General features: G+C 40.2%; 1 protein-coding gene across 1 annotated transcript in view; it reads left to right on the forward strand.

The window, feature by feature from the left end:
* The window catches only part of SLC24A4 (solute carrier family 24 (sodium/potassium/calcium exchanger), member 4), a 90,658-nt gene that overhangs the window by 39,081 nt on the left and 31,922 nt on the right, over positions 1-19,655 (forward strand). Inside the window, exons 2-4 of the mRNA XM_009895466.1 lie at positions 13,651-13,727; positions 14,897-14,971; positions 17,038-17,122. Of these exons, the coding sequence (XP_009893768.1) occupies positions 13,651-13,727; positions 14,897-14,971; positions 17,038-17,122 (237 nt within the window). The remainder of the gene's footprint in view (positions 1-13,650; positions 13,728-14,896; positions 14,972-17,037; positions 17,123-19,655) is intronic.

Raw genomic sequence — 19,655 nt, forward strand, 5'->3', positions numbered from 1 at the left:
CAGGAATACAAGCATACGCCTTATTTCTGAACATCAGGGGTTTTTTGCCTAACAGTTTGAGGCAAACCTAAATAGATATATGTAGAAAGAATATAAACAGGAAAAAAGTATTTTCTGTGTATGCCTAATATATATTAGGAAGATGGGTTTTCCTCTTCAGTTCATCTAAACAAGAGGTAGGAGAGCAAAAACAGTTTCTGAACCACCTGATGCAGTGAGGCAAAGATGATAGGAGATTATTTTAAGAAAGAAGAGCAAGGCAGTATTATTTGTACATCGGCAGGTGTGAAAGCATTCTGTAGGTTTTGCGGCTGGTTATATCTTGTGTGGTCCTACTGCACTGAGTGGCACTCTAAAGTGTGATGTGGGTAACACTGGAGTCTACCCTCAGTCAGACCAGACTAAAAAAGATCCCTTGAACCAGCTGTTTCTAACTACATGCATTTTGCTGGGCACCATCTTGGTGTGATGTTTCTTTGAGAGTATGTTAGATGGTGTTCCTAGAGATTTTTTTAACTTGTGATATATGGTCTCAGAAAGTGCTTTATAATATATCTGTCTTAAATAGCTGCTACTGTTAGGCATGATTAGATGAGTATGTCATTTTCATAGAATGGCTTAGGTTGGAAGGGATCTTGAAGAGATTTTCCTATTTCTCTTCTTGTTAAGAATTTAGTGCATCTATTAACTGATTTTTTTCCTTCCTTAGGTTTCAGACATTGATTCTTTTCCTACCATGTTCTGAGACTCTCCATAATTCCCTGTCTTTTTTTATATAGTTACCTCAGTGATATTTACAGACGGTGATTGTTTCCCATGGGTATCTTTCTGAGACTCTAGATAAATGTACCTTTCTTGGCTCTCAAGGCCAGACAATATAGTTTGGCGCCCGTTGAGCCAAGTGCAAATGTCCATCGGGTACAAACACATTTCTGATGCACTGATTTGGGATTTTCTGCTGACTTGGTTTCAGGCAGTGTTCACGCATACAGGATTGTGACAGTGTGATGCTTGTTTTTAGAAAGCAACACTCCAAACTTACAACTGGAGTATTTTTGCAGTAATGGAGAAGGGCCTGAGTTTAAGTGAACTAGCAGTGGTACCAGCAGCAGTGAAGCAGAAGCTCCAGCTATGACCTATATATGCAGGCTCCCAGCAGGGCTTGTACCATACGTGCTGAAGCTTGTGTGACAGTAGTTCTCCTATTCTTGGTAGCTGACCTGGCTACGCTACAGAGACGTGTCTTGTATTAAACTGTACATTCTTCTACACTTAATTTCTAAAGTCTAAAAAAACTCTGTACTAATCTTTCGTGATTTTCATGATTGATTCATTGGGCTGTGACATCACTAAATCTATGTCCTTTTTTCCCCCTTTCTCTTTCCTTTTGCTAATTTCAATTCTATGGCCTTTGGCCTTTTACTCAGCTTTGTGTATGCACTGCTCAAAGTGAAGATTATGTCCCTCCTTCTTTATGTTAATTGGTATGAGCTTCATGGCAGTATTCATTTACAGCTATTAAATAATCATGAAGTAGGATTTCACGTGGACAAAGTCGGTGTGAGAAAGACGGTAAATTTGGATTGTGGAATTATTGTAATGTTTATTTTTTTTTTACCTTCCAGCAGTGGACTCTCCTGCTGTATGCCTCTATTCTGGATTAAGATGATTTTTATTCTGGAATAATTGCTATGCATTTAGGAAAAAAATAACTTTTGCTTCCTCAAATCTTAAGTGCTGCTTAAGATGCTGCTAAATATGTGGAAGCCTCCAAATCTTTTAAGAAGCTGGTTTTGCTCACCAGATTTCATATCAAATGTGAGGCTGCTGAAGTATGTAGTAGAGGCTAGGATCGAAAAGAGATTATTCTTGAAGTACTCCAGCTCCTTATTGAATTTGTAGATTAAGGAGAAAATGCCCCAAGGGATATTGTCTGGGGAAAAATATCACAGAACTGTGCAAATCTGCCATTTGAAAAATTACTTATTTAGTAAATGAATTGTGTTGTAGGAGCTGGAGGGTTACATCTTGGTTGCTTTAGATGAGATTACTTGTGTGGAAAACGTGAAGTAGGCTTTAGTCTATGGTGTAAGAAACATGTTGGCATCATTTTACGTCATTGGGCAGAAACTTCGTGCTGGAACGTGCATGTATATGAGACTTTGAGCTAAAGCATATGAACTAAAGAGTAATGCTAGTAATCTTGTGTGCTCAGAAAGTGTAAACCTGGCCCTGCAAAATTGTGATGTTGATTTAAAAGATAAACAAGTCTGGGTCTCTTTGTCGTTTGTCTTTTGGGTTTCATAAGCCTTTTAGATTTTTGGGCTTGGGCCCTCTTCTACAAACACAAAAGCTAGAAGCAGATTTTTTTGTTTTAAGTGAAGGCTGATATTCTTAGATAATTGCATGATTCCAGGACCTTGGCTTCAGGAAAAGTAAAAAACAATTACGGCGTGGTTTACAATGAAGTAATGAGAATTGGCTACACCAAATGAGCATGGCTCACAGGGAGAAACTGTTGGGCTTCTGTTTGTCCATATGAAAATGAGTTTTTCAAAGCACCAAGGGGTATATGGAACAAAAAATTATGCTAAGTACTCCACTCCAAAACCTGACTTCACTATAGATCCAGTGGTTTTTAACACTTGTTTTTTTAGATCTTAATATATGCAACTTGAAACAGTTCTTCAAAATTCAGCTTCCTTCTGAAATAAAAGCAAAATTTAGAGAATTGATCAGCTGATCTCAGCTTGTGGCATCAACACCCTCATTTTTATAAGGGCTGGACATGGTGTCCGTGGTGAGCTGAGTTCCTTGAAACTCTTGGCTTGCCTGTGCTGAACCCTCTTGGGAATTCTGGCCCCAGAGAGGTCACCTAATGAACAGCCTTGAGGGTCTTCCTCTGCCTTATTATTGTGTCTTTGTATTTTACCTGTTCCCTCTTGATTGATGGAGTTTTTTGGACAAAGCACAAGAAAACTCACTGTTGGAAACAATCCTGAATTGGCAGGGGGAGGAATAAATGTTTGAGTAGGTCTTTCTACTGCTGCCGTCCAGCATTTTCCTCCTATATCCAGAAAGAAAAAGTAAAGACAGTTCAAGCAATACCCATGTCTGACTTTATGCCTTTCTCTGTTTGGTTTCTGTAGGCCTGACTTAAAGTCTGATGTTGCTCTGCTACCTCATGCCCATTTGTTTCTAGAAAACCATTTTATTTAACTTAAGATAATCTTCACCTAGTAGAATTTATCATCTATAGTTTTTGTGCTGTTTCAACTTGGAGAGTAACACAATTTTCCTGTATAGTTAAAATCCCTACTTGGATTTGGTATCATAAAAACAGTAAAAATACGTATATTTTAACTATTGAATTTCACTTTCTTTTCCATGCAGTTGGGCAAAAAGAATGGCCTGTGCCAATACAGCTGCTTTTAAATGAGCCATGCTGCAGCTTTTGCTGAAGTAGAAGGGATTCAAAAGCCTATTATTATGCATTAACTGTGCTGAAGGCACAATAGCACGGTTTCGTTTAAAGTGCACTTCTATTCTGAAAGATAGCTGCTCTGGCAGCTCGTGTGGTTGCTTCTTTCTTCCTTCTCATTGTTTTCTACGCGTAATCTCTTCAGTTTTCAAGTAACCTGGTACCTTTTCAAGGTGCCAGCAGTTCAAACTTAATCTGTGGTCTGGCTTTGATCAAGTGAAATTTTGCCAGTCATTTTGCAGTTTGAATGTGGTTGTCACTTCTATTGAGGATGTACCAGGCAGGAAATCGCCTTGTATTTTGTTATTTGAGGTCTATCTCCAGCACATATAAGGAGGTAGTAACACCCTGTTTTATTCACTGAAGAAGGCGGGGAAGAAGGACCTTGGTTGTATAGAAAAATACTTTTATAGCCAGTCTGCAAGCAGACATGTTCATGAAACAATATCAGTGATATTTTCTAAGGAAAACACTTATTTCCCGCCACTCCATTCATATCCATTCATAAATGTGATTGTCTTTCATATTAGCTCTGTCACTGGTAGCCAGTTTTTCATTTTGTCTTTGAAGGGCAGATTTTGATCCTGTTGTTACGTGGCATCAATGGAATGGTAATGCATCCCAGTTTTGAAATGGGTGACATCTGCCAAATGAGCTCTTCAGATGTTCAGAGAGGAAGGAGACTTCAACCTTGGGCCACATTCACATAGCCGATCCACCTTGCTTGCATATTCAAGCAGCAGAGAAAAGAGACTCTTCCAGCTATGAAATTCAGTAGTGTAGCGAAATCTGCCAAGGAGAACTTCTGTGGTGGTTGTTCCTTGTACACCTGCTGAAAGAGTCATTTTGGGAACAAAGGGGGAAGTTGTGGTCTGCTCTGAAAGTTGAGCTGTTCATGAGGCATAATCCAACAACAGTATATATAAAAGCATCTCCAATGTCTATTCAGTAACAAAATTAAGTAGTTATAATGCACCTTCCATAAAAACATCTCTCTTGTGCCAAATGGAGTGCGTTGTTTCAAAGAGGGTTATTAGTCCACAGTGCCTTAAAATTACGTTACACTATTTGTAATCTTTTCAGTAAATACTACAGCTTGTCTGGTTGATTTTGAAAGCCCTCTGGTGTTGAAACCAGACTGTCATTCTCCCTGGCTATGCAGCTTACTAATAGATTCGTAGTGAAATCCCCTTGCAGATGTCATGGACGTCTTTTTTCCTGTCAGCTAGTGATCTTGTCAGGGACATCACTTTCTACCTGTGTTTAAAAAGGACGCAGCCAGGTTGAGTCCAAAACCCTACATAGCCAAAGGGCTTCTTCCCTGGAATGAAACGAGAGGCTGTTGGCCATAGAAACCATCTTTCAGGAAAAAAAAAATGAGAGAAAGGTGAAGCAGAGAGGGGAGGTGGAATGTATGAAGCTCAAAGTGAGAAACCAGAGAGAAATTCCATGTAGGAGACAAAAGTATTTACTAGTGACTGGTGCCTGTGATTAATTCACAGACCAATCATGAGGTAGTACAATTTAACATTATTCCACAATGATTATTCAGTCCTGAGTGGAGGATGAACCATATTATTCCCCCTAAGCTGGGAAATAACGTGTCCGAATAAGCCGCACCAATGCTAGACCCTGCTAATGTTTGAACTGCTTTGGCAACCTTGGCTCAGAGCAGTGTAAACACAGCTGAGGCAGAATGAGACCGTAAGTAAAAAAAAGAGGAGGAGGTAAAAAAACATTTTAGTATCCTGGTTTAGGGATCTGAGGTGTAAAATAAGAGGGTTGGTGTCCTTGGGTGGGGTTTTGAAGAATACACATGCGCTTTGTGGAAAACTAGTACCGTAATGATGGAAGATGTCAGCAGAGTTCAGAAATTCTGTGAGTGGTCACGGAGACCAACAGCTTATGTCACATGAACAGTGGAGAGCTGTCAAACGGAGCCAGACGTAGAGCGTTGCACTACGCTGAATTAAAATCTTTTCATGTAAGTTGTTCTTAGACTGTAATAAAATTAAGTGTTGGTAATTACACCTCTGTTCAGCAGTGATTTAGAAATGGTCATGTCCTCATTCTTACTTAATTTGAGTGGACTTTGCAGTTTCGTAGTTGTGCTGAAATCCTGGATTGTGGTAGAGGTGTTCCAGGCAGGTTCCAGCTGTCTTCTATGAAACTGCTACTTAAAGTTGAGATACAGCTGTATGAAGGCATCAGGCAAGAGCTATCCATGTGAGAAAATAATGTGAAATAACTAACTGTTGCCAGAGAGAAAAGAAAACTCATCATGAGGTTCTTGATCTCTAGCTCTTTAAAGGCAGCTTCTAGAGAATATATCAGCTGGAGGCCAGGGAGAAAAAAACATCCATGATCCCAAACCTTGGTGTCCTTTTACAGTTATCTTGAGGACATTTAAAACCATTAACACAAGGCCCAGTACACATGAAATCCTGCACTCTGATATGCCGATGCATCCCCATGTTGCAGTACTTGTGCATCCCTGTGTCATCACTGATTCCCTTGACTGGGAGATGAGATTTCATCACACTTTTCAATTTTATTTTCATTGGCAGATAATTGTTAATGTATTTTCATTTGATTGATTGACATTGTCTTAATTGAGTGCAGATACTTTTCATTTTGTAAAAGAGAAAAGAAACTAAATGTAAGTCCAGGGTTTAATAAGGTATTAATGTTACTTTTTACTATAGCTAATCCAGTCTTGTATAGATATTTCCATAATTTCATAGTGATGGAAGGAGAGTTTGGAGAGCTATTTCATTAATACACCATCCTTTACATATATTAAATGGATTTAATAGTTTAGGGTTGAGTCAGTTATTTGCTTCATAAGCTGCCACTTACTGTTACACAGATAATCGCATTTGGCAGTCCTCTTTTGGTTGTGCAATGCAAATTGAGTTAATATACCACGGAGATAAAATTTGCTCATAATTCTACTGTTTGTGAGGTGAGGGCTATGGAGGAGGATGCTTACTGTGCCTCCTGCCATATGGTACTTTGCCTGGAAATAGAAAGCTTGATCTTTGGCATCACATGGCATTACACTTATGCACAAATGTCTCTCAAAGAAGTTGGGTGGTATTTCACATCATTTCATTGCACTTCATTCGGGTGCTCTGTTGCTGTCCAGGTGGTAGAATCCATGAAACCAGTTTACTCAAGAGTTGTCTCTAAAGGAATTCGCTTGCAGAATTTTTCAAGTAAATGGGTGCATTTCTTTGAATTGCCCATTCCTGATATGCTTTAACACTGGTGCCTAGATTAGTATCCAGCAGAAGCTGGACTGAGTGTTTGAGGGAAAATCCACATGTCATCCTGCTACAGAAAACTGGAAACAGCTGTCTAATGGGAATGGGAGCTTAAAGCTTGGTAATTCTTATTTTTTCCGGATGACACCCGGGATTATCAGTCAATTGTTCTTTTTTTTTCTTCTTTGTAAGATTTTTAAGTTACCAGCTTTCCTGTACGAAAGCACTTGCTAAGTATACCATTTTTATCCACTGACAAATCAGAGATAAGGGCATGTTAGCTTGTGGTGTTAGAAAGGGTTATTTTAAAATTTGAGGTTTGTGTGATTTTTTTTTTTTTTCATTTATTTAGACTTTCTGTAATTCTGTAAAAAATACAGCTTTAATGTGCTATGGCACATTTATGATTTTCTAATGACTGTTAAAATTTATTTGTAATTTGGGAAGCAGTATTAAGAAGGAGGACTTTCATATGGTACATTTCATATATGACTAAACTAGTTTCACTGGGATAATGCGACCTTTGGGTTGACTTGGTTTCCACTGTTAACACTGGAATACATAACTAAAACAAGTCAATATTTTCTATGAGCAAAAGCGTCGCTGCTCTTCTAAAGTGCTCAATTGCGGTCACAACGCCCAGGCTGTGCATAAGGATCAGACGAGTGTATTATGCCATTCCCCAAGACCACCTCCACGTCTGTTTGCCTGTACTGAGCTCACCGCAGTCATTTCTGAGACTGTCACCACTTCAGCACCTGAGCTAAGATGTGAAGCGTGACAGGAGACTGACCCTCTTGACATTGATAGTAAAGAGAATATGGGAGGAATATCTCCCGTTGCCATCAGGTTGCTTTCGAAGTGGCTAACCTTCCTTCTGTAAAAAATCTTCCCATTGCACTGATTTTGAAGAACCGTATGGGCCAAAGCCACAAATGTTTTGAAGGCAAGGGTGATTCTAAGACATCCTTATCCCATTCGTTGCAACTCAGCCCATACAGGACCCCTGCATTCAGGGAGACGTGGTTGGTAGAAGTGATGATTTTCTGACTTTCACTCAAATCTTCCAACAGATTGTATTACTATAGAATTATGAATTAGTGTAAGTTGCAGTACCATGAAGGCTGTTGCGGGTTCAACTCTTGGTGCACAAACTGTTCACATTTTACTGCTGACACCAGGAGAGGATGCATGCATTTGCTTGACAGGTATAAAGAAGCACATTCCTGCACACAGTGAGGAGTTTGTTTGCTGTCACTGAGGCACAAATAAACGTACATGAGCGCAAGACCAGGCCTGGGGAAGATGAGGCTCTGCGATGTGAAAAGGGAATTGCGCATAAGCAGAAACACACTAAGTGCAGAGGTGCCTAAAGCTGCTTGCACTGCTTAAACAAATGACACAAATTTGAAATATTCAAGCTGGTTTGTGAATAGGATTATAGAGGGCGTAAAAGTGGAAGTATGTGATTCTGCCTTCCGTCTGTCCTTCTCCTCATACCTCTGCCCTGGGTGAGTCTGATGATCAACAGCCCTGAATTCCAGGGCAAAGGGGTGGGTATCGCAGTCTGTAGATGTGGAAGGGTCTGAAGGGACAGAGGAACAAAGGCAGAGGAAGAACATGCAGGCATTAAAAGGAGAAGTGGGCTTCTGTGTACATCATTTGCTTAACCCCCTTCCTGCAAAGGCAGAGTGGAGCCGATTGCGTCTGTCCTTTCAAACAACTACAGCTCCCTTCTCCCTGTGGAGAGAAATTAAAGAGTTCTAACAGGCTTGAATGCTTAGCAGGTATTAAGAGTTGGCATGTTTGTTGCCTCTGTGAGTAAATCAACTGCTGATAAGGTGAAGAAATCACATGTTGAGGCAGGTTATAAAACCACAGATCCACGTGGTTGTTGAGATGTTCTGTCAGGCTTAGGAGATTTTGAAACTTAGCTGCGTTGGCAGTCTGCCTGTCACAGTATGGATAGGGCATACGGGAACAATGCTCTGATGGTACCCAGAAGTAATCCGGTAACAGCCTAAGTCTGGGCAGGTGTCACTGGTGTGCCTGGGTTACCCCGGCTGCTGCATCCCAGATCTTCACTCCGGAGCCACGCAGAGAGCTTAAGCTGTGCAGCTGCTATTACATTCTGTTCTGAGGCATGCTATTTGCATGCCTTGTGTAGCTCTTTAGCCACAGACAGCTCAGCCAGAGCTTTTTATCGAAGATGAATCATCCTTTCTGTCATGGCATAATCATGGATTTTTTGTTTCTGTCACTCGGGAAGAAAGGTGGTGGTGTCCCCTCCGAGTCGTGGCTGGATAAGCTGCTTTTGTTTCCCCACTCATGTCATGATCGGGGAGAGGGAACGAGCTGCAGAAGGATGACAGTTCCAATGTCGACTTGGCTTTCTTGGTGCCCTCCCTTCCCCCTCAAAAAGTCTGTGCTTGATAAGATGAGCTGCAGGAGCCACGGGTTTGCAACAGTACCAGCAGGATAAATATTTCTGTTTCTAGCTGATTTTAAGATGATTGGTATATGTTCCTCTCCTTTTTTTGGCAAAGGTTAGCCCCATTAAATGTACTGCTCTTCATTTCATCTTCTTCCATCTGTTCTGTCTCTTTTCAGTACAAACTGAGGAGACGTGGCTCCCACTCGGGCTGCCAGCTAGCTCTGTCTCCCATACACCAGAAAATATCTCTGTGTGAAGCAGAGCAGTGCCCCGCTGTGCACACACATCAGATTGTACTGTGAGGGCAGACGGCGCTTTCCCGAACTCCATGATGATGTCCTGTACCCTTGGTCAGCTCACACAGATGAGGGAGGGCCACTGTCCCCCTCAGTTAAGTGATGTTGATTCTCAGGCCTGAGCTAGGAGCCTTGGGAATGCAAACAGCCTTTTCCTCAGCAACCAGGTTATCATTGCACTAGGTAAGAAAAACAAATCTTTGTTTAAAATATTAAACCATGATACAGTGAGTAAATAAGGAACAGTGCCTGTAGATAAGGTATACAGAATTTATAGATGACAGTTATACAAGACCTATGTTTATCTGGATTATAAAGCCATAAAGACAGCAAATGCTTATACTGAAAAACTCTAAACTTTGCCTTGGAACTCACTGCCAAGTGCCCATTTCATTAAGAAAAAAAGAATCTTACTTACCAAGCTCGAGAGCCTTGCTTCATTTCCCTGACTTAAAGATGATTTCGTAGTGTCTGTATGTGGGAACAATTGCATGCCGTGAATTCTGTGTAGAGAGGAGCGGTATCTTTGAGAAAAGCTGTCTTCACGTTAATTCGTTTAAAATTACCTCTGCTGATATTTATTACAAGTAGTTATTTATTATAAATACTACATCAGGAGACTGCATATGAAGCAAGATGGTTCGCAGTGAAGCTGGTTTGCTTTTGCTTGGTTATCAGATCCCTGGCTTCTAACTTCTGGCTCTTACTTTTGACATCTTCTGGTCTCCTGATTTCCTATTTAGTATTAACTTCGAATAAGTAAAGTCACATTAGAAAGATTAGAAAGTGATTTTTATTCATGCTTCTTCAAACTTCAGTTTATTCTGACTTAAGCATTTTTAATGTTACACTGCGAAATATTTTACAGTCAACTGAATGAGATTACCAGGTAAGTAATAGTTTCCCAGATGACACATCCATTTTGCTAAGTTATGGGGCAGGGACATGTTCCCTCTCCATACGGTAGCAGCGAGGGGGATGGTGCTCCTGGCACAAGCACCTGTGATGGGAGCTGCAGACCTTTGCATTAGGGTGTGTGAAAGGATGTAGCCCACGTGCAGGGTGACCTTATCATTGCTGGAGACTCAGGCCAGGGCTCTGGTCTCGGCTCTCCTAGTGCGTTGCTGGAATACGTGTATTCTCACAGCCACGGCTTGGATGGAGGAGGCAGACGACAAATGGGAGATGCGATAAGAAAACTAGTATGCGTGTCCTAAATTTATCCGTGTGGGCATGGTATTTTAGCCAGTGATGTTATCATACCATGTAAGAGGCCAGCAGCTGTACCTCTGGGTCTGTTCTCCCAAAGAAGTCTCCTTAATGCTTTTTAAGTTATTAATAATTTTCTTTAATATTAATTGTTAATTGGGAGAATTTATTTAAAACCGCATGCTTTGGGTGCTGATTAATTTTTTTGACGTACTTTATTTCATGGGGTAGGGAATAAGTCCTCTGAGAAATGTTGTGTTTGGCAGCTAGCATAACTGACAAGAGGTTCTTAAATTTGATGGTATTCCAATATTATTCCAGAAGTGTCTTCCTCCCTGATTGCTACATGTGCTACACAGGGGGAACGATATTACTGTATTTTATTATATTACTTATTACTGTATATAGCAGTATATTACTGTGGGGAACCTGCTTGGCTGTTACATGCGTATAAGGTTCTGTTGGCATCTTAAAAGCTTTATGTGTAGATGAAAGCATTGCAGATTGCTGCATCTTGACTGATAGTTTGTGGTTTATCCTGCACAATGTCAACTCAAAACTACAGTATATTTCCACTATCCTTTTCATTGTTTGAGGGTAACGGTTACGAAAACCAAACAGAAAAGAAGATGTTTTATTCACATATTTTGATTTTAGAAGTACTTGTTTGTCTCAATAGGCAAATGTCTTTTACGGTGCGGTTTGCATTTGTATAGCAATGCTATTTCGTCAGACTGTTTCATAAGGTCACAAATCTCTTTGCAGTGTAGATCACGGCCCTTGAAGACTGGAGTTCTGTAGCAACCCAGACCCACTTTCTTGACGCTAGTCCTGCTAAACACTGCTGTGCTGATGGTCTTCAGACACTGAAGTGCTCTGCATGCCCTTGAATGGTGTTCCATAATTCAATGAGTGATTGGGTATTACTGTGCTATTGTCCTGGTGCATTTATATATTTATATCCCCTATTGCTTTCATTTTTCCTGGTGATTACAGAAGAAGGACCAGGAGTAGAACCTAGGCATAGGAAATCACATTCAGGAGTACCTAAGCAAAATTTGGTATAGATTTATATAGTTTTTGTTGTCTGAGATTTTAAAGAAAAGATGCACCTAGATCTTAGGAAAGCTCTTTTCAGCACACCAAGTGCTGATGCTGGTTCCAGTCAGATTACAACAGTAAGATGTTGTAACAGAAAAGCCTAATGAAAATCAGTAAAGGAATCGCAGCCAGTAATTGCTGATGAACTTTTATTTCATTCTAAATATTTTATAGACTTTTAGTAGTTTTAAACAAAACTGTAATGGCTTTCAAATACTAGGTTGGAGGATTTAGAGAGATTTCATAAAATGGTAAGTTTGACTTTTGGAAGGAAGGTATGATTTATATACAAGGTTTTAAATACTGCCTGCTGCCAGTGTATTAATTCAAAAATAATACATTTATGGTAGTGGGCACTAAGGAAAAAACAGAGCTATTGGATCTTCAACTTTGCATGGAGACACTGTTCAGGTTTTTGTCAAGGTAGACATATGCAACCTATGTAGGTGTGTGTAGTACAGATGAGAAGAGGCATTTTTGTATTTATATAAAACTCAAAGACTGAGGAGATGAGAAGTCATTCAGGTCTTTGAAACTAGATTATCCTCTCACTGCAGCTAAGATTTTCAAGCGTGTTTGGTGATTATAGGTAATGCAAATTTAAGATACTCTAAAAAGTGTAATCTTCAAAGAGATACAGTGCAACAATAAGGCTGAAAAGAAGCCTGAAAATAAGGCTGGTTTAGAGTGTTTGAAGTTTAGTAGCTCAAAACATCAACCATACCTCAAGATCTTGGTTTCTGTGTTCATGGTTATTGTTTGCAGAATTATATTGAGAGATTGAGAAAAAATGCCATTGAAATTGAAAATGGAACAGCATAAATATCATATATTGTGCTCTTAAGCATTTCTTTAAACTGGAAGGCTTGGATATGGGGAAGATGATAATGTATTCCTTCTGTTTCTTTCCCTGAGTTTCAGTATATTATGGTAAGTTCATAAGAACCTTCTCGAGCTTATCTTGTTGTCAACCTACATCTACAACTCCTTGCGGAAAGGAACATCTCTTTCTGAATAGTAATTTAATTACTCCAGTGCATTTGGATTCCAGTGGCTGAAATAATTTTCACCCTTAAATTTCCCAGACTCCTGTCTGAGGCACCATAGATCTTTATCCCTGCCTGTCTTGTCAATCTGGATGGGTTTTATCCCATATATTTTGTCAGGCCTGTGATTTAGTTGCTGTCTTTGTTTCCACCATCTGGAATCGTTTTTTTCACTCCGTTGCCTTTGTGTGGAACATAGATCCTTTAACTGAGCTCCACACAACTTCACAGTCACCCAGAAATAATGCCCAAACTCATGTCTTTGCACATTCCTATCATCCACCTACCATTTTTGTCTCATTCCTTCCTTTGCCAGATTTAGATAGTACACTTTCTGGAGAAAGTACTTGGAATTGCTTTAATCTTTGTGAAGCAATTTGGAAGATTGTGGAGCTCTATAACGGTTTGTAGTTAAGAACCTGATGGAAGGGTATGACCATTGTGTAATTTTTCAGGCAAAACACACCTAAAGCTAGGAATATTATTTCAGGATGAATTTTTGTGCCTGTGCCTATCACTTTGGAAGTATATTTAGAGGAGACAATAGTAAAAATAAGGCATTAAGAATGTGAAACTCATAGTACAGTGGAGATTGGTTTAAGTCACTGGAATGATGATAATTAATAACACCTAAGTATCAGTTCTCTGTTTTTTCTACAGAGCAGAAAAGAGATTCTGAAGTGGCAAGCTAGAACATAAGAAATTGGAAGATACACTCATGTTTGATCATATATTTCTACAGATGCCTCCGTATTTTTCAGTCTTCCGTTTATACATGCTGTAAATTTTTTGTTAAAAAAGTATATTTCTCTTTCAGCCATTAATGAATTTCCTGAAGATGTGTTTACAAATAAAGAACGGCAGCAAGGAGGGGTTCTGCTTCATATCATTGCCGTAAGTTTTTCTCTACTGTGCTTCATTTTTGTTTTCCTTTTGTCTTGTAAGATGTTAATCATCTTAATGGCCTTACTAAATAAAGCTCTGTCTACATCAACATGTTTCTGATACTTTGATTTCAGTGTTTCTAATAAGCCCAGATGGGTACAAATGTTCAAAAGGTAACTTCTTAGGGACCTGGTTTAGTGGTGGACTTGGTAGTGTTAGGTTAATGGTTCAACTCAATGATCCTAAGGGTGTTTTCCAACCTAAATGATTCTGATTTATTTAAGAAAATGATGCAAGCCTGAATTTGCAGTGCCTATACATCCATCCTGGCTGCATGGATCACAGACTTGTATTTGTTTCTATTTCATCTTGTATAAACAGGATTTGGGATTTCTTTGTTGATGCATCAACGATGGTGTGGAAGATTCTTGATTCTCTTTCTTTCCTATTGTGCCTCTATGCAAAAGATGCAATTGTAATTAAAAAAAAAACAGCCCTGAAGAAATATAGAAAATGTCATGGGGAGTTTTATATTTTATTGTAGAAAAACCCAAAACAAGTAAGGCCTGCGGACTCCAGTTTTCGATTGCCAGCTCAGGGAAAGTAAAGTAAAACGGAGTTGTGTATCATAGACAACAGCAGGATTAGGCCCACTGCCTGAGCACAGCAGATAAAGCCACATAAGAAAGTGGGAGAATGACATGTATGCAGGGAACCAGCGTCATTCCTGAGAGGTTTGGTGCAGTGAGCCGTGGTCAGGGTCTGCTTATTTCCACGTGTGATTATTTCTTGAGTATTGTTGATCAACATAGTGTTACTTTCTATTTAATTACTTGGTCCGATAATGAATTGAAAATATAGCTGATGACTACGTAACTCTGTAAGCCTTGCCCATTACTTTCTTTTATGTGAAATCTGTTGCGGCACCCTATTCTGTCAAACTGTCGTGCCTTTCATATTTTAGGGTCTGGCAAGCATTCTTGTCCTAAACTTAATCTTACATTCAAGAATCTTATTTTTATGCCATATATTGATCAGCAGAGTGATTTATATTTGGTATGGAATAAAAAATGGAGCTATATATTTCCACTAGTCTGAATAAATAAAGTATTACCTTCTTTCCTCTTCCCATGTACGGGAAAAATCTGAAGTATTTCCTGAATTTACTTTTTTTACAGGCTCTTTATATGTTCTATGCTTTGGCTATAGTATGTGATGACTTCTTTGTTCCATCCTTAGAGAAAATTTGTGAGGTATGTTAAAGAACTTTATTCCTTTTTTGGAAATTTATTTAGAGAGTATTATAGAATCAAATATTTTGTGCCATTGTTGTTTGGAGTTCATTCCTGTCACCTTTTTGGCCTCAGTCCTTTTCAAATGATTTGAGCTTTCCTTCAAAAAATGAACCTGTGGTCTGGGCACATTGATCCCCCTGGCCACGCTCAAGGAGAAAAAATGAAAGATTAATCAGATCAGATGGCAAAACCCACTCTTAAATACCTGCGGGACATAGCTTGGGTGGATATGGCATATGGGTGCGTTGTGTTTATTATTGTACTCCCAGTTTAAAAAGTCACTTGTGAACAGAAATGATACATAAATAAATTAATGTGTTGGCTATGCAAATTTTATTGCACAGCTACCACTGTATCAGCAAGGAGAAAGCAAGTGTATGTGGTCCTAGCATAAAGTGGAGAAAAGGGAGAATGCATGAGAAAAGTACATAACTTGGTTTGATATGGAACCAGAATACCTGTTACATGCAAAGAATAGTAAATAAATGTAATTCCTTTACACAGTTGCTGAGAAGACTCTGCAAAATTGCATTCAATTAATTCAAATTAAGCGAGTTGATCAGGACAGGGTAGGATACCTGGCATGTAAATGTTGTGCTAGGTAAGGCTTTGGTGAACTACTACAAAATGAATGCAAAATACAAAACCAGATTTTAATACCTTTTTGAGGGCAAGATGAACATCTCATCTCCTTTGCTTTTTAACAAAAGCGTGTGTGATCGTTTTCTGAAAAACTACTGTAGCTAGTTAAAAAGTCTATTTTCCTATGGATATATGTACTAAATTCCTATTAGTGTTGTACAAGCTGTGTACTTAGACTTATCAATAGAAGAACAAATAGAAGAATAAGGGAGGTGGCCAAAAATAGTAAAATCCTCAATAGGGATCTTTTCTGTCCCTTTTTCAGATGTTCTGTCCTCAGCATACACCTTATACACCATGTTTAAGTTGTACCAGTTGGGTTGTACCAATTAAGTTGTCACGAATCCTTCATAAAATCTTTGCTTCTTGTCTGATGTTCTGTTGAGCATTAAAATAGCCAAGAAGAATTCAGGTAGCACACGTAAGTTTGAGCTCCTACAACAGTATGATTGGCAATAAATCAAATGGTACAATAAGGGCTTGTATTTATGTTTTGTCAAGTCCTGTAGGATGCCATTTTTATCAGCTCAAAGTGTTGCACACTGCCTGAAAAATACAGGATTTCTGTGCTGGTCCTTCTGTCACTGATCACTTTTCTATCCTTGGAAGAAAAACAAGGTGCTAAAGATGAGTCTAGAGACTCTCACAAAGGAAAAAGCTCCTCCATAAAACCTTCTTTATAGTTCAAGGGAAGGATCTTCAGACAGTATTAAATTGATGCAGCTGACTTGTGGAGCTACACATGTTTCTGCTGGTCTGAGAACTCAGAAGTTATCTATATCCTATTAAAGCTTAAGAGACACTGTCATAAAAATAGATCTGTCTACAGCACACAGGCCTCTCTGTGTCTAATTGGACTAATTTTGTCTGTGTCAGTGGACTCACTTTTGATTAACACAGTTGTAAAGTGAAGCCAGGATCAGGCCTGCTGTTTGTGAGATTTATTCACAGAGGTTACATTTTTCTCTTACGGATTTTTATTTTCAAATTTTATGAGCCCCAAGAATTGCCCTTAATTCTTGAATGATTGTGTTTAGAGTTCCAAAAGTAAGTTAATGAAAATAATTTGAGATGTTTACGATCTTTTTGAACCTATGGAGATGCTTTTCTCTAATCAGCTACATGTAAGCCGCAACTGGCTATTCAGTTATATAAAAGTAGGTAATTTTATCTGACACTTCACTGAGTTAGGGTATAAACATTTTACTTGCCCAAAGTATATTTACCTTCTCAGAAGGCAGTGTCTAATTTTGTGTCATACTGACTGTTCATGCTTTAACAGCACTGTGGCCAGAAAATGAAGAGATTCTATCTTAGCAACTGTAGAACTGTGCAATGTAAATACAGTAACAGTGCTGAAATTACCAATGCTTTTCTTCCAGAAACTACATTTGAGTGAAGATGTTGCTGGAGCCACATTCATGGCAGCAGGGAGCTCCACTCCAGAACTGTTTGCATCTGTTATAGGTATGAAACCCACACACTAGCTTTTATGAGATCTGCTGTTAAAAAATCAGCAGCAGATCAAGCAGAGCTATCCAAAAGTGCTACCATTCTTCTGTCAATTTATAATCAGCAATTGCAGCTGTCAGCTAGTCTGTGGTTCATGGTATAATTAACTACTCAAAATATCTCATGAAACTGTGAATCTCCTCTCAAAACACAGAGAGGAATGGCTGATTCTGAACACAGGAAGTAAAAGAAGAGATTTATTGCAGTCCCCTGAGAGACAATTTGAGATATTTGATGCCTCTCTGGCTTCTTTCTTCACAAATAAAGAGAATTAATTTTAGCAAGGAAGTAGGAGAACGGGGAACATGGGAAAAGAACAAATTAATGTATAGATAAGTCAGGTCTGTTAAAGCCAGAAGGACATGGTGTGCATTACTTACAGAATTATTTGAAGTAATCTCTGAAACATTAAACATTATTGTTGTAGAGAGGAGGTCTAAATGGCAAAAGTAGTACCTATTAAGATTCATAGAATCTTAGAATAATTTGGGTTGGAAGGGACCTTTAAAGGTCATCTAGTCCAACCCCCTGCAGTGAGCAGGGGCACCTTCAACTAGATCCAGTTGGTCAGAGCCCCATCCAACCTGACTTTGAATGTTTCCAGGAATGGAGCATCTACCACCACCTCTCTGGGCAACCTGTTCCACTGTTTCACCACTCTCATTGTAAAAAACTTCTTCCTTATATCTAGTCTAAATCTTTCCTCTTAAAGTTTAAAGCTGTCACCCCCTGTCCTATTGCAACAGACCGTACTAAAAAGGGCCGTCTTTCTAATAAGCCCTCTTTAACTATTGAAAGTCCTCAATAAGGTGTCCCTGAAGCCTTCTCTTCTCCAGGCTGAACAACCTCAGCTCTCTCAGCCAGTCTTCATAGGAGAGGTGCTTCAGCCCCCTGATCATCTTTGTGGCCCTCCTCTGGACCCACTCCAACAGGTCTTTCCTGTGCTGAGGGCTCCAGAGCTGGATGCAGTATTCCAGCTGGGGTCTCACCAGAGTGGAGCGGAGGGGCAGAATCCCCTCCCTCACCCTGCTGGCCACGCTGCTTTTGATGCAGTCCAGCATATGGTTTGCTTTCTGGGCTGCAAGCGCACATTGCCAGCTCACGTTGAGCTTCTCATCAACCAACATCTCCAAGTCCTCCTCCTCAGGGCTACTCTCAACGCCTTCATCCTCCAGCCTGTATTTGCACTTGGGATTGCCCCAACCCATGTGCAGGACCTTGCACTTGGCCTCGTTGAACCTCATGAGGTTCACACAGGCCCACATCTCAGGCCTGTCCAGGTCCCTCTGACTGGCATCCCTTCCCTCCAACGTGTTGACCGTTCCACACAACTTAGTGTCATTGGCAAACTTCCTGAGGGTGCACTCAATCCCAACATCCATGGCACTAACAAAGATGTTAAACAGCACACGTTTGACCCCTGAGGATTGCCGCTTGTCACTGGTCTCCAGTTGGACATCGAACCATTGACTGCTACCCTCTGGTTGCACCCATCCAACCAATTCCTCATCCACTGAACAGTCCACCCATCAAATCCATATCTCTCCAATTTAGAGAGAAGGATGTTGTGTGTGACCATGTCAAAGGCCTTATAGAAGTCTGGATAGACGACATCTGTAGCTTTTCCCTTGTTCACTGATGTAGTCACTCCATCATAGAAGGCCACTAGGTTCGTCAGGCAGGACTTGCCCTTGGTGAAGCCATGCTGGCTGTCTTGAATCACCTCTCTGTCCTCCATGTGCCTTAGCATAGCTTCTAGGAGGAACTCTTCCATGATCTTTCCAGGCACAGAGGTGAGGCTGACAGGTCTGTAGTTCCCAGGATCCTCCTTTCTACCCTTTTAAAAAATGGGTGCAATGTTTCCCTTTTTTTAGTCACCGGGGGCTTCACCTGACTGCCATGACTTTTCAAATATCATGGAGAGTGGCTTGGCAATGACATCAGCCAGTTCCTTCTGGACTTGGGGATGCATCTCCTCAGCTCCCATAAACTTCTGTATGTTCAGGTGCCTCAGGTGGTGATGAACCTGATCTTCTCTTACAGTGGGAGGGACTTTTCTCCCCCAGTCCCTGTCTTGTGGTCCATCCACTTGAGAGGTATGGGAAGAGAGTTTGCTGGTGAAGACCAAGGCAAAAAAGTTGTTGAGTACCTCAGGTTTCTTCTCGTCCGTTGTTACCAGTTTGCCAGTCTTGCTCATTGCGGGCGGGGGGGGGTGGTGGTGGTGTACGCTTTCTTTGACCTTCCTTTTCTGGCTAACATGCCTGTAGAAGCCCTTCTTATTACTCTTTGCATCCCTTGCCAAGTTCAGCTGGAGATGCACCTTGGCCTTCTTGACCCCATCCCTACACAACCAGGCAGTGTCCCTATACTCTTCCCAGGACACCTGTCCCTTCTTCCACTGCCTGTGCATTTCCTTCTTGCCCTTTGGTTTGACCAGCAGGTCTTGACGCAGCCATGCTGGTCTCTTGCCCTCCTTTCCTGATTTCAT

Source organism: Charadrius vociferus, unplaced genomic scaffold (genome assembly GCF_000708025.1).
Source record: "Charadrius vociferus isolate BGI_N301 unplaced genomic scaffold, ASM70802v2 scaffold140, whole genome shotgun sequence".
Classification (NCBI taxonomy): Eukaryota; Metazoa; Chordata; class Aves; order Charadriiformes; family Charadriidae; genus Charadrius; species Charadrius vociferus.